Genomic DNA, 15,135 nt, shown 5'->3' with positions numbered 1-15,135 from the left:
AAGGGGTAAATGTAGGGGACTGGGTCTGGGTGGGTTGTGCTTCGGTGGGGCGGTGTGGACTTGTTGGGCCGAAGGGCCTGTTTCCACACTGTAAGTAATCTAATCATTTGCAGCAGAACCTTCCAGGATTGAGTCAGTCTCAATAGTCGCCTACTTCCCACCAGAACCCTATTAAATACCACAAAGGGTCATCTTTAACTGACAGCACAAACAAAAAAACCCCTTCACTGGTCCTGAAATTTTCAAGTTGCACTAAGTTACAGGAAAAGCAAATGTAAGTCTCTATTTAGAGCCATTCCAAACCATGGCAAAGTGGAAACTTAAAACTTTGTTCGGCAGATTTTTGGAAGCAATTGTTTCAGAGCACATTAGTTCTATGTGATGAGTGTCTCTGTTCTAGATGTTCATCCTTAGTACTGGCAAAGTGTGCTTCAATTGTATTGATGCACAAGAGTCATACACCTTGACCCAAAATATGTACACATTCCAAATTAGCTCTTGCAAGAACCTGAAGAAAGCAGCTTTTTGAAAAGAGTATGATTTTTCTCATGGATAGATTCCAGCTCTTTCATATTCATTTTATGATGTTGGCATTTTGTCAAAGTCATATGTGTGTAGCATTTTGTTTATAAATAAATCTTGAATAGTTGCTGATGAAATGAAGTGAACCAAAAGTGTGATGCTTTCCATTATCTCATCTATGTAGTAGGCACCCAACAGATTTATTTGCAAGCAATTTACCCCAATCAAAATTAAGTGTTCGGCTGCAACTGTACTAGTTCAGTGATGCAAGATGTAAATGGTGAAAATTTTCAATAATATACAAGGGAAGTAGCTTTCCGATCAGAACTCAGACAAATCGAATGTGAAATAAGTGTTGGAAAAAGCTTAAACATGTGTGCTGCTTTTGTGAGGTGCCCATGATGGGAGGATTCTCAATAAATTGGATGTATTAAAAACCTCCAACTGAGAAAACCACACTCGGTACTAAGCTCGAGCAAGTCAAACTGTTTGTTAGATTGTTCTGTTTCTTGCATTTCAATGATAACTCTGACTGCTGTGCACGTATTTCAGAGCAGAAAGAATTAGCTTAGTGAACGTTTTGGGAGACAGAAGCATTGGAATAAGACAAATTGTATCCACTTTTGTTAAACACATTGTAAATCAAAAATAGATCAAATTTTTTAAAATCAGCCTGTTCAGAGGTATTATGATACACAGCTAGAGTAGGTGGGACTTGAACCCGCGTCTCTTAGCCCATTCAGCTATTCAGCTCAGCATGTCTGCTTTGCCATTCAATCATGGCTGATTCTATTTCTCAATTCTTCATTCTCCTGCCCTCTCCTAGCAACTCTTGATCCCCTTACCAATCAAGAATCTATCTATCTCCGTCTTAAATACATTCAATGACTTGGCCTCCACAGAGTTCTGTGGCAATGGGTTCCATAGATTGACTGAAGAAATTTCTCTACATCTAAATTCTAAAGGGCTGTCCTTTCACTCTGAGGTTGTGCCCTTGGACCGTAGTCTCTCCTATTAGTGCAAACATTTTCTCCAATCCAGTCTATCTAGGCCTCTCAGTATTCTGTAAGTTTCAATCAGCATTCCAACCTCATCCTTCTAAACCCCATCAAGTACAGACCCAGTGTCCTCAAACACTCCTCATATCACACCATTCATCCCCTGGGTCATTCTTACAAGCTGCTTCTGTGCCCTCGCCAATGTCAGCATATCCTTTCTTAGATACAGGGCCCAAAACTGCTCACAATATTCCAAATATGGTCTGACCAGAGCCTTATATAATCTCAGTCGCACATCCCTGATCTTGTATTCCAGCTCTCTACAAATGAATGCTAACATTGCATTTGCCTTCCTAACTGCCAAATTAACCTGCCTCTTGACTTTAACAGAATACTGAACCAGGACACCCAAGTCCCTTTTTGTTTCAGATTTCCAAAACCTTTCCCTGTTTAGAAAATAGTCCGTGCCTCAATTCTTCCTAACAAAGTGCATGACCTCACACTTATCCACATTGTATCCCATCTGTCACTTCTTTACCCATTCTCCGATCCTGTTGAAATCCTTATGCAGCACCCCCCCTCCCCCCCTCCCCAGCTTCCTCAATACTACCTGTTCCTCCATCTATCTTTGTATCATCTGCAAATTTAACAATGCATCAGTTCCTTCATCTAGATCATTAATGTATAACCTGAATAGTTGTGCTCCCAACACTGATGCCTATGGACCTCCACTAATCACTAGCTGCAAAAAAGACTCCTGTATTCTCACTCTCTGCTTTTTGCCAGTCAGCCAATCCTCTATCCATACCAATACTTTTTCCATAACCCTATGGATGTTTTCTTATTTGGCAGCTTCCTGTGCACCACTTTGTCAGAGCCCTTCTGGAAATCCAATTATATCATGTCCACTCATTTGTCTAACTTCCTCATTACTTCCTAAAAGAATACTAACACATTTGTCAGGCATGCCCTCCCTTTGACGAAAATGTGCTGATTCGGCTCTATTTCATGATGCACTTCCAGGTATCCAGTATTCTCATCTGTAATAATGGACTTTAAAATCTGATGAACAACTGAGGTCAGGCTATCAAGACAATTGTTTCCTATCTTCTGCCTCCTTCACATTTTAAACAGAGATGATACATCAGCCATTTTCCAGTCTTCTGGGACTCTGCCTGACTCCACTGATTCCTGAAAGACCACCACCAATGCCTCCACAATCTCCTCAACTATTTCCTTTAGAACTCTGGGTTATAGTTCATTTGGCCCAAGTGATTTATCTATCTTCAGATCTCTCAGCACCTTCTTCTTAGTGATGACCACTATATGCACCTCTGCCTCCTGACGCTCTTAAAGTTGTGGTATGCCACTGGTGTTTTCACTGTGAAGACTGATGCAAAGTACCTATTCAGTTCCTCTGCCATTTCTTTGTTCAGTATTACTACTTCTCCAGACTCATTTTCTACTGGTCCAAAGTCAACTGTTGTCTCTTTCATATCTTCTGGATTTCAAATAGTCTTGTAGTTTTCTTATATATTACTAGTTAGCTTACCCTCATATTTCATCTCTTCACTCTTATTGCATTTTTTAGTTATCCTCTGCTGGCTTTTAAAAGTTTCCCAATCCTCTCACTTCCACTAACCTTCACCACATTTTCTTCTGTTTTTATGCTGTCTGTGGCTTCCCTTGTCAGTCATGATTGCCTCGTCCTCCTCTTATTACGTTTCTTCTTCCTCATGATGAATTTCTGCTGTGCCTCCCAAATTCACCCAGAAACTTCTGCCATTGCTGTATGACTGTTGTCCCCATTGGGCTCCCCTTCCAATCAGCACTCACTATCTCCTCCCTCATGTCTTTGTAGTTACCATTACTCAATTTTAACACATCGGATTCCAGCTTCAGGCTCTCATACTGCAAGGTGAAATCTATAATATTATGGTCACTGGTCATTTGGGGTTCCTTCACCTCATAATCAAACCTGCCTCATTACACATCACCAAATCCAGAATTGCCTGTTCCATTATCTACTGCAAGCTGCTCTTTTAAAAAACAAACATCTTGGAAACATTGCATGAACTTTTTTTTCTTATGATTCACTACCAATCTGATTTTCCCAGTCTATCTGCATATTGAAGTCCCCCATGATTACTGTAGTGGTGTCTTTTTTGTATCTCTTTTCTATTACCCAATAAATATTCTTTCCCACATCCTGACTACTGCTAGGAAGCTTGTACACAACTCCTATTGGAGTCATTTTTTCCTTTGCAGTCCTCAGCTCCACTCACATAGATTCTATGCCTTCTGACTTTATATCAAATCTTGCTTTTGATTTAATTTCATTTCTTACCAACAAGGCAATTCCAGCCTATCTGCCTATCCTTTCAACAGGATGTGTAACCTTGGATATTTAGCTCCCAGCCCTGATCCCTTTGCAACCATATCTCTGTGACACTCACAACATTGTAGCCGTCGATTTTAATCTGTGCTCCAAGCTCAGTTACTTTGTTTCATACGCTGCATGTATTTCTGTACAACACCCTCAGTCCTGTGTTGATTGTCCCCATTCTCCTCGTTGTCGCCTTACCTGCTCTGCCTGAAGTTAGATTCCTGACCCTTTCCATACTCTCTGTCCTATTTCTTGCTCTGGAAACTTTAATATCATCTGCTGAGCCCTCCCTCCCTTTACTTTTCTTTTCCAAAATTCTCCATGCAATTGAACCCACAGCCCCTACTGTTAAATTTAAAGCCCGATCCACAACCCTAGTTATGTGATTCGCCACGACTCTGTTGCCAGCATAAGCCAGGTGGAGCCCATCCCATCGGAATAGCTCCCTCTTTCCCTAGTACTGATGCTAATCTCTCATGAATTTGAACCCATTTCTCTCATACCAATATTTGAGCTCCACACTTACCTCATTAAACTTGTGGACCCTGTGCCAATTTGCTTGTGGCTCAGGTTGTAATCAAGAAATTATTACCTTTTTGGTTCTGATTTTTAATTTAGTCCTTGGCCGCCCATATCCCCTCAGCAGAACCTCTTTCCTCATTCTACGTTTATCACTGGTACCTACATGGATCATGACAACTGGATCTTTCCCCTCCCACTCCTCTGCACTGCAGGTGAGATATCCTGAACCCAGATGCTGGGCAGGCAACATAGCCTTTGAGATTCTCAGTCCTGGCAACAGACAACAGTGTCTATTCCCCTGACTATACTATCTTAGATTAGAACTACATTTCTCTTTTCTCCCCCCTCATGAATGGTTCCCTGTACCACGGTTCTATGGCCAGGTTGTTCATCCTCCCTACAGCCCCTGCTCTTATCCAGACTGGCAGCAAGAATTTCAAACCGGTTAGACAAGCTGGGGCTCCTTCAGCACTACCTCCTGGATCCCACTACCTACCTTGCTTGTAATCACACCCTCCTGTCACTGACCACTGACTGAATTTGAAGTAGTTAGTCTAAGGAGTGTGACTGCCTCCTGAAATCCAGGTAACTTTCCCGCTCCCTAATGTGTTGCCGTATTCAAAACTCAGACTCCAGCTCATTAATTCTGAGTCGGAGTTCCTCGAGCAACAAATACCTAGAGATATGGTCCACAATGGGGTCTACCAGCTCCCACATCATGCATGTACAGTACATCTCCTGGGCCAGGGTCTTTACTTTAATTACTTTGTTCTCAATCTGATTTTTAAACAATTTACGCAGGTCTTTTAGTTTGTAGCTTGTAAATATTTCTCCTATTGCCCTCCAATCTGAAACTAACCTATAGTAACATTTTGTAAAATGTCAAATTAAGTAGTATTACCAACAAATTAACCTAATATAATGTTTTTCTTTAATGTCACTCTTTTTGTTTTGTCCTGAGCATCAATTTATCTTGTAAAAAGGCTTTATAAACTATGAACCAAAAAAGCACATCCTTCCTCTGTACTGAATTTCCACGTTCCCTCCAAATTCCCCTAACTATATACTCACTCAGGCTGTGTCTCATTCTGAGTGTGAACTGTCAACCCTGGCCATGCAAAGCCAACAGCAGGGACACTGCCACTGCACAAGAGCCCCCTTCAAGAGCATGCTAATCCACATGGAAAGAAAGTCGAAACATGCACAGTATTGAATGAAAAGTGTCAGGTGAATCTGAGAAAGCTTTGATTACAGGGAAATTGTGAAATAAAGATTTCCATGTGTCAGATGCCTTGAGTCCTTAAGTATAATCCAAGCATAGAGAGCCTATTAACTGCAGTACTTTCAGAAAACCCTGAGCATCTGGCAGAGGGTGTGTAGATATACATCTACAGTAACATAGATGCTCTGAGAAATCCTTTGACTCCACAGATGAAAGGGATTAATTGGAGATGAGAAAGCAAGATGATGAGACAGCAAGGTATTAATGATTAAAGAGATGTGCATGAATGAGAAAAGGTGTAAAATTCAACTAAAAAGGTATTGATCTGAAACATTAGCTCAGTTTCTTTCCACAAATGCTGTAAAAACTGACTTCCAGCAATTCCTGTTTTTATTAAAGGCAGGGTGGGAAGGGTGGAACAAACAGAAATGTAGAAAGTGGGGCAGGAGTGGGCATAGGCCACTTGGTTCATCAGACCAGCTCTGCTTTCAACATGATCATGGCTGATCCTCTACCCGAAGGTAAAATTCCCACTCTTTCATGAATCCCCTTAATACTTTTAGCCTCCCAAAATGTATTTATTTCTTAAATATATTCAGCAACTTGGCCTCCACAGTCTTCTGTGTAGAGAACTTCATAGGTTCACCACCCTCTGAATAAAACAATTTCTCCTCGTCTCATTCTAAAATAGCCTATCACATTACCTGAGACCATGACTCCTCATTCTGCATTCCTCCCATCTCACCACCACACTCCCTCCCCCCAACCAGCTAGGGGACACATCACCCCTGCGTCCAATAGGCCCAGGCCCATAAGAGTTTTATATGCTTCAGTGAGAACCCCCTTCTTCTACTAAACTCCAGTGAATACAGACCCATTCGACACAATATCTCCTCATACAACAGTCAGATTGCATTTTCTTCATTGAATGGCAAGTCTCTTTTCTTGGGTAAACAGACCAAAGCTGCACACAGTATTCCAGGTGCAGTCTCACCAAATCCTTGCACTGCTGCAGTAAGACTTCTTAATCTTTTTATTCAAACCTGCTTACAATGAAGGCCCAATATATCATTTGACTTCCAAACTGCTTCCTGCACCTGCTGTATATCTAGTATATGAGGGCTCCCAGATCCCATTGTGGATCAACATTTCTTAAATCCATCATAACTTATGTAACACCCTGCTGTTCTGCTTTTCCCACCAAAGTGCACAACTTCAGATTTATCCACATTGCATTGCATCTGCCAAACATTTACCTACTCACTGAACTTTTTTGAATTTGCCCTGAAGCATTTTTCATATCCTTCTCAGTACTCGCAATACAGCTAGATTTGCGTTATAAAAGAAACCGTAAGCATATCACAAAGTTAAAAATTTATAAAGGAGAAGGAACACACAGCAAAAGATTGTGTACAGATGGGGAAATTTGGATTCAAGGAAAATGCCAAAAGATATCTGGGAAAGGAAAATGGAAGAAGAGGTTGGAGTGCAATGGATAAAAGTGAGAGACAACAAAGCTACATATGAGATGCAATTGAAAAAGAGTGATTAACACAGTCGAGAGTCAGTAGAGTAGAAAGTAAAAGAAAGTTAAACTTAATGATTGAGTTTCTATGGCTTTCGGGAGTAAGAACAACAAAGATCACCACACCCTCTGAGTGAAAATGTTTCTCTACATCATGGTGCCAAATGGCTTGCCTTTTATTCTGAGGCTGTGTGCCTTAGTTCCAGACCCCACAAACAGCAGTAACATCCTTTCTCCTCATAGGACAGTAATCAATCTGCAATATGGTGAATCTCCACACTGCATTCCCACTGTGACAAGTATGTAATTCTTCAGGCAAAGCGACCAGAAAGAACAGCACACATTAATCCAGCTGCAGTCTCTCCAGCATTCTAGACAATTGAAGCCAGACTTCTTTTCTCCTGTACTCAACTCCTCTTGCTATAAAGGCTAGCATACTGGTTGATTTCCATATTTCTTGCTATACTTACAATGCTAGCTTTCAGTGAGTTATGAACAAAGACACCTCAGGTCCTTTTGAACATCAACGTTTTCCAATTTCTTACCATTTACTAAATACACTGCATCTTTGTTCCCCCAAAGTGGTTAACCTCTCACTTATTCATATTATATTCAATGCGCCACATTCTTCCTCACTCACTCAACCTGCCTAAATTCCATACAGTGTCTTTGCATCCTCCTCATAACCAATGTTCCCAAGTTTTGGATCATCTGAAAACTTAGAAATATTTTGATTGTTCCTCACATGCAAAACACTGATATGGATATTGTATAGCTGGAGCCCAAGCACTGATCCTGTGATATCTCACTGATCACATCCTGCTAACTTCAGAAAAACTCATTTATTTTCCACTCTCTGCTTTCTGCCTGTTAACCAATTTTCTAAATAACTGCAGTATGAGTTTGAGAACAAGGAGCCAGGATGGGAATTTAGGTGAAAACAGTTGTTTGGATCAGCCAGTCTGTAAAATGATTTAAGCTGAGAAGGAAGTCTGAAGAAGGCCTTTTTGTTGTGTGTGTGTTAAGGCTATAAACATATCTCCCTCATTTAAGCACTGGTAATTGATACGGGTGTTTGAGACAATACTTCAAAACAACTGTCTGTATTCATGGAAGCATTTCTTGGGACTGGGCCCAGCTATTGGACATCTGGCAGAAACTGTTGGACTGGACAGTAATGTAATTAACAACAAATTAAATGGACCAAAACCAGGCATTACCTTTGCAGCACGCAACCATTACAAGAGGCCAAATGTAAATAAAAAAATTTGAAAAGGACCTCACCAATGCAATGTGTAGGGTGGTGTTATCAGCCATGCTGAAGACATGGTCAGTGACCTCTTTACAGGTTGATCACCTGCATCGGACCTGTTCACAGGGCGACTAAGCAAGTAGCACTGAGGATGTACTATTGCTTAGAGAATTAATAAGGATTTACTGCATTTAATGTGACAGTATCCAATTTGTTGTGTGCCAATGATACCCAGAATAAAGGCAAGAAATGTCTTACAGAGGTTGACCTTGAGGAGTTAACAAAAGGTAGTAAAGAAATGGTGAATGTAATTCATAAATATTCTATCTTTGTCTTCACTCTCAAGGTTATAGAGTCATAGAGATGTACAGCATGGAAACAGACCCTTCGGTCCAACCCGTCCATGCCGACCAGATATCTCTACCCAATCTAGTCCCACCTGCCAGCACCCAGCCCATATCCCTCCAAACCCTTCCTATTCATATACCCATCCAAATGCCTCTTAAATGTTGCAATTGTACCAGCCTCTACCACTTCCTCTGGCAGCTCATTCCATACATGTACCACCCTCTGCGTGAAAAAGTTACCCCTTAGGTCTCTTTTATATCTTTTCCCTCTCATCCTAAACCTATATCCTCTAGTTCTGGACTCCCCCACCCCAGGGAAAAGACTTTCTCTTTTTATCCTATCTATGCCCGTCATAATTTTGTAAAACTCTATAAGGTCACCCCTCAGCCTCTGACACTCCAGGGAAAACAGCCCCAGCCTGTTCAGCCTCTCCCTAAAGCTCAAATCCTCCAACCCTGGCAACATCCTTGTAAATCTTTTCTGAACCCTTTCAAGTTTCATAATGTCTTTCCAATTGGAAGGAGACCAGAATTGCACAGAATATTCCAACAGTGGCCTAACCAATGTCCTGTACAGCCGCAACATGACCTCCCAACTCCTGTACTCAATACTCTGACCAATAAAAGAAAGCATACCAAACCCCCTCTTCACTATCCTATCTACCTGTGACTCCACTTTCAAGGAGCTATGAACCTGCACTCTTTGTTTATAACAAACATTTCAGTAATACCTGTAAAACTGGAGGCTGATGGAAGAGGAAATGTTAATTGCTAGGAAAGTGATATTGAGCAAACTGATGGAGTAGTTGGTTGATGAGTCTTCGGTCCTGACAAACTTCAAGCCAGGGTCTTAAAACAGGTACCTAATGAGGCAATACTGATTTCATATTAGTTTTCCAAAATTCATTGGATTTTAGAAAGGTTCCATTAGACTGGAAAAACACAAATACGACCCCTTTTTTCAAGATGGGAGGAGAAAACCAAAAAGCATTGTTTGACATCTATCATGAGGAAATTGTTAAAATTGATCATTAAGAAGATTATAACTGAGCTTTGGAAAAGCTCAAAGCAATCGGGAAGAGTCAGCACAGTTGTGTTAAAAGGGAATTATGTCTAACTAATTTATTAAAGCTGTTTGAAGGAGTAACCTACACTGCTGATAAAGGAGAACCTGTAAATATACTATATTTAGCTTTCCAGCAAGCATTTGATAAGGTGCCACATCAAAGCTTTTATAACAAGTAAAAGGTCACATTGTAGGAGATTACGTATTTGCCTGGTGGCTGACAGGAAACATGTATAAACATGCATAAATGGACCTTTTACAGATTGTTAGGATGCGACAAGTAGGGACTCCAGGAATGGAGTGATTGAAGGCAAGGCAGTTAAATTTGCAGGTGACACAAAAGTCGGTCAGAAAGTATATTATGAGGATGACATAACATGGTTGCAGACCAATATAGATTGGTTAAGTGGGTGGATAAAAATTTGGCAGATAATGTGAAGTTGCTCACTTTGGCATGAAGAATTAAAAAGCAGATTATTACTTAAATAGAGATTCATTGTAGAATTCTGACATGCAGAGGATTCTGGTTCCAGTGCATGAGTCACAAAAAGTTAGTATGTAGATAGAGCACATGGTCACAAAGGTTAATGGGATGTGTTCCTTTATTATGAGAGATACTGAACATAAGTAAAGATGTTATACTTTAGTAATACAGGCTATTGTATCTCAAATATTATGTAGGGTTTTGGTCTCATTATTTAAGGACAGCAGTGCTTTGGAAGCAGCTCAATGGCGATTTACTAGATTGACACCTAGAACAAGCAACATTATAAATAATGGTTAAACAGGCTGGCATTGTTTGTACTTGGAGTTCAGAAGAGTGAGGAGTGATTGGCTAAAGTTTAAAAGATCCCGAATGGTCCTGACAAGGTGAACTTGGAAATGGAGTTTCCTCATGTGGTGAATCCAGTATTAGGGGACACCCTTCTGTACCTGAGTACTTTTACTTAAGAATACTTAAGGCAATGTTTGATTCATTCACTTGATTATAAGGTTATTGGGTGTACATGGGAATGTGAAATACAGAATGAAAACTAACAGCCATGATTGTCCTGAGTGGCAAAATGGGCTTAAAAACTTGGATACTGGAAAAACACAGCAGTTCAGGCAGCATCCGAGGAGCAGTAAAATCAATGTTTCGGGCAAAAGCCCTTCATCAGGAATACAGGCAGAGAGCCTGAAGGGTGGAGAGTTGGATAGTCTACTATTGCTCCTAACTTGTTACTTTCGTGTATGCAAGAATCTTTAAGCCGGGAAGAGTTTTTACAAAGTCCAATGAGATGACAGATTATTCTCAATGCAAAGGGCCTCAAAAGTATGGTTCAATGTACCTCACAGTATTTTCTGGGTGGTACCACATCATCAAGCAGAAATCTTACTGACTGCACTCTCTCTCTTCACACCCCAACAGAAGGCAAATTTATTCAGATACCTGTTAGTATTGTCTGCGGAAGCACATCTTCCACTGTATGGCTCCCACAATGTTTCTGAGCTTCAAACCCATACTCTAACCTTGTGCTACCACATCCGTTCCTCAAACCTCTCATGTTACTCCCCACCCCGTCCCTCCTACAACCCCACCAACTCAAGCCTCATGTTACCACCCTCTTTGTTCTCGCCCACTTCCTTAAGCCAGCCACACCATTCCCCGGTCTTGCCTTATCCAATTCGTCTAGCCTCATACTATCCCTCTTTCTCCCCCCGAACTCTTGTTCCCGCCTCCCCACATCTTGTGCTCGTTCACTCGGTCCAGGCTTGCCTTGCAATGAGCTGAAGGCAATCCCTCTGTAATGAAGTAGCTGCGCATTGGCTCTAATACTGTGCGTCCAGTCTCGGTGTATGGACAGACTGGACCACTCAAACACGAACGCGTCTCGGCCACTCGTCTTCATTTGATCCAACTGGTTCGACCTTTCCCGTTACTGTATAAACACAGGATATGACAACCTCTGCAGAATGGAACTGCGGCAGACCTCACCAATCATTCTTTATTTTTTTTCCCCTACCCGCTTCGCTGTACAAGGATCGTGTCTTCGTGATTGACAGTTGTAATGGAACTGATTCTACAGCTCGTTTTCTCACTCTTTAAAGTGCAGGGAACACACATTGCCACCAATCCCACTTAGACCAGCTAAAAGGGACCGTTCACACACAGCATGTGTGGTCAGAACCACGTAAAGTAAAAGGCATGGTAACAACATTTACCCAACTTGTCCTGGTCCTTTTCCTATATTTTGCAGGTATGCAATAGCAGGTTAACAGTTCATACTTGGTTTATTGGTCCATTACACTGAACGTAGGGGACTTGCCAAAACAACTCTTCAATGCATTCAGTATCTCTTCGCTGCAAGTTATGCAAATCCGCAGAATACCGATTCAATTGGCCCTTTACAGAATTGCTTTCATTTCTGACTGTTTTATCCATTTTTAAAAATTTATCCAGTCAACATGGGTAACGTAGCACATCCAATCTTGGATAATGACAGTCTGTTGCGTTAGCTCACAAGAGGTTACACGTAACTTGCAGATAAAATTGCTGCATTCTTCAAACGTTTGGACAAATGACAACTGCTAAACACACGATGCAATGATTTTACAGCAAAGTCAAACGGGAATCCGCCTGGGCGCTCTGAAAATGTATTCGCGAATCCTGGGGTTACTGGATACGGTTAACGCACATCAGTAAAACAGTGATTCTAATGTGTTTACGATCTACTCAAAATTTCACCGTCCTTTTTTGTTACAGAAAAGCGAACAAACGGGATTGTCTTACCTATGTGAATGATGGAATCACTAGCTACCCTGTCGGGATATAAGATCCAAGAGATGGACACAATCAGAGCGGCCAAAACTTCCATTTCCTTTAAACAGTCAACTGGAGACAGCAGTAACATTGAACATCCGCTGCTTGGAACACATAACGTAAATACAAAACCTTGCGATCCAATCTCCCTCCGACTAAACAAAACATCTGGGTTGAAACTGGTGATTTGTTGCCAGCGGCGGGAAAATACGTTTCTGGAACTTTACGGACTTTGTTTTATGAAGAAAAACAGCAGCGTGTCTCTCGAATCCACTCTTCAAGAAAAGTGACTCCAAGGGAAACTATAGCAGAAGAGATGCGGGATTCAGCAAGGACTGCTCCTTCCCCGGCCGCTGATGGTCATGATCTGGCAAAGAACTGTATCTCACCGTCAGTGGCAGCTACCGATTCAGCGTCTGTCAGGAGCAGAAAACCCATGACAGCCAAATCCAAAGCCAAAAGCTGAGCAGAACAAACCAGTGAAATAGTACAATCTCCAACTGCAGAGCGTTTTGCGGAGCCCCTTTCCTGTCTGCGTTGCTTGGATTTCAGTTAATGTTGGGAAGTCCCTTCCCTGAGAGAAGGCAGCGGAGGGACAAGTCACCTCGATCTCTCCTGAATTAATTGTCTTGGAAGAAAGCTTTAAAAGCGGTCCAAAAAAAAACACGAGACGCCAGACAAATCGGGTCTACGCAGCCACTAGCGGCAATAAATGGGAATACGTTCAATTTGCGTAAATAGCGAAACTGACGTTATGCAGCATTCTCTGAAGCAGGACATGCAGGAATATGTGTGTGTGTGTGTGTGTGGGTCGAAAACTCGACACGGATTGTTAGCACCATTCCAAGCGCGCATGATGAGGGAAGCTCAAATCCCCTCAGCGATCCCCTCGTTGGTACGAGCCCTAATCCCCCTGAAGCATTTTTTTCTCTCTCTGATTAACGCGATTGGATGTGTCCTCCTACTTGGATGGAGTTGCAGTTTGAGGTGAAAGAGCCGGGAATGGTAACCGCGGCACAGAGCTAAGTATGGCCTTCCCGACGTAAGGGGGGGGGGGGGGCAGCTTTTTCAAAGCGAGCAACAAACTTGGCAGAAATGTGGGCAATGAACATTGGGGATGGAAGCGATTGGCTCTTTAGTCCGAGTTTGCCATGACGTCATGGGGAAGCACTGTTTGACTGAGGTGTCAGCTCATTCACTCCCAGGATGCGGTTGGCTGGTGCGAACTGGAACTCTCAAAGTGGATGGATCCACTAACTCATGGGAAGGAGACATTGTCGGATTGAACCGGCTTTTTTTCTTTCTTCTCCCGACGGCAACGTTCGACGAAAAGTAATTAAAGCTGCCCTTAGCCACCACCAACAACCAACTTTGTTTCCGTTTCTAAATAAACACCGAAAGCACTGCGAGTGCTGTTAAATCATAAACAAACACAGGAATTGCTGGAAAAAAAACTCAGCAGGCCAGGCAGCATTCTGTGCAGAGAAATCCGAGTTAACTGCTGAGCTTTTCCAGCAATTTCTGTATTTGTTTCCACTTCGGGCAGTGCAAAAATGACCAGCAGATGTCCATGTCCACTGATATCCTGCAGGGTCTGCTTTACAATCTGTCCGATTTGTTTCACAATTCCAAGTGGTCGGAGAGAGAGATTCCTTGTCATTCATTCAGGGTGCGTGCATCTGGTCAGAGTGTTCTTATATTGCCACTTGTTCAGCTCGAGCCAATAAACTCGTACCAAACGCTGTCGATTTAACACCATAGATCTGCATTCTCTCAGTCTGGTCACAGAAAGGAACTGGCATTCCATGTTGCTCCGGGTTGGAAGTGTCAATCCTTCAGAAACTGAAGAGAGCAAAAAAATGAAATGTGAGGGGGGGGGGGAGGCGAGGTGCTTGATGAGGTGACGAATTGATTCTGACAGCCGCATTTATGAGATAAAAGAGTTGGTGCTAAAGATTTAAACGTAGCCAACACGAAAATAGTCAAGGGAGGCAAGGAATGCGAGCGTTCTTGGATGGTGCAAAGGAATTCGTGCCGGAGACTATGCAATGAGAGTGACAACAGTAAAAAAGCAGAGGCAGAATGTGACATTGTAATTCGGAATGAGCAAAATGAGACGTTTTAGAAACACTGACTTTTTTGTAAATAGCAAAAGAGGAAAAAAAGTAGAGAAGTTTGGAACTAAAAAGACACATTTGATAATGCAACTTTTTTGGTTTAATATTGATATTTTGGTTTAATATTAATATTAATGCTTGACATAAATAGGAAGCAGTTGTCGTTAAATGGCGCGGTACAACTGAATTGTTTACACTAATGCCCCATCTTGACCCTGAGAAGGGCCTGCTTGTTTGAAAAGATGAATTGTCGTGTGGCACATGATACGCTTTGACAGTTGCAATGGAAAGCAAATTGGCCAGAAGGTACTCTGCTGCGTTTTATACCCACATTGATCACCCAGTCGGTGAGCATTCTTCTCTCGGATCTTCAAC

The 15,135-nt window shown here is 41.9% G+C and overlaps 1 protein-coding gene across 4 annotated transcripts in view; it reads right to left on the bottom strand.

Moving 5' to 3' along the window:
* Window positions 1-13,695, bottom strand: part of LOC140492110 (glutamate receptor ionotropic, delta-2-like) — a 546,695-nt gene extending 533,000 nt beyond the window's left edge. For all 4 annotated transcript variants that reach the window (XM_072590871.1, XM_072590873.1, XM_072590872.1 and 1 more), the window contains exon 1: window positions 12,614-13,695. In XM_072590871.1, coding sequence (XP_072446972.1) covers window positions 12,614-12,734 — 121 coding nt within the window. In that variant the 5' untranslated portion in view covers window positions 12,735-13,695. The remainder of the gene's footprint in view (window positions 1-12,613) is intronic.
* Between the last annotated feature and the right edge of the window lie 1,440 nt (window positions 13,696-15,135).

The sequence above is a fragment of the Chiloscyllium punctatum genome, chromosome 20 (assembly GCF_047496795.1).
Source record: "Chiloscyllium punctatum isolate Juve2018m chromosome 20, sChiPun1.3, whole genome shotgun sequence".
Lineage (NCBI taxonomy): Eukaryota > Metazoa > Chordata > Chondrichthyes > Orectolobiformes > Hemiscylliidae > Chiloscyllium > Chiloscyllium punctatum.
The sequence above is the reverse complement of the archived record's forward strand: the minus strand, read 5'-3'. Positions and strand labels throughout refer to the sequence as shown.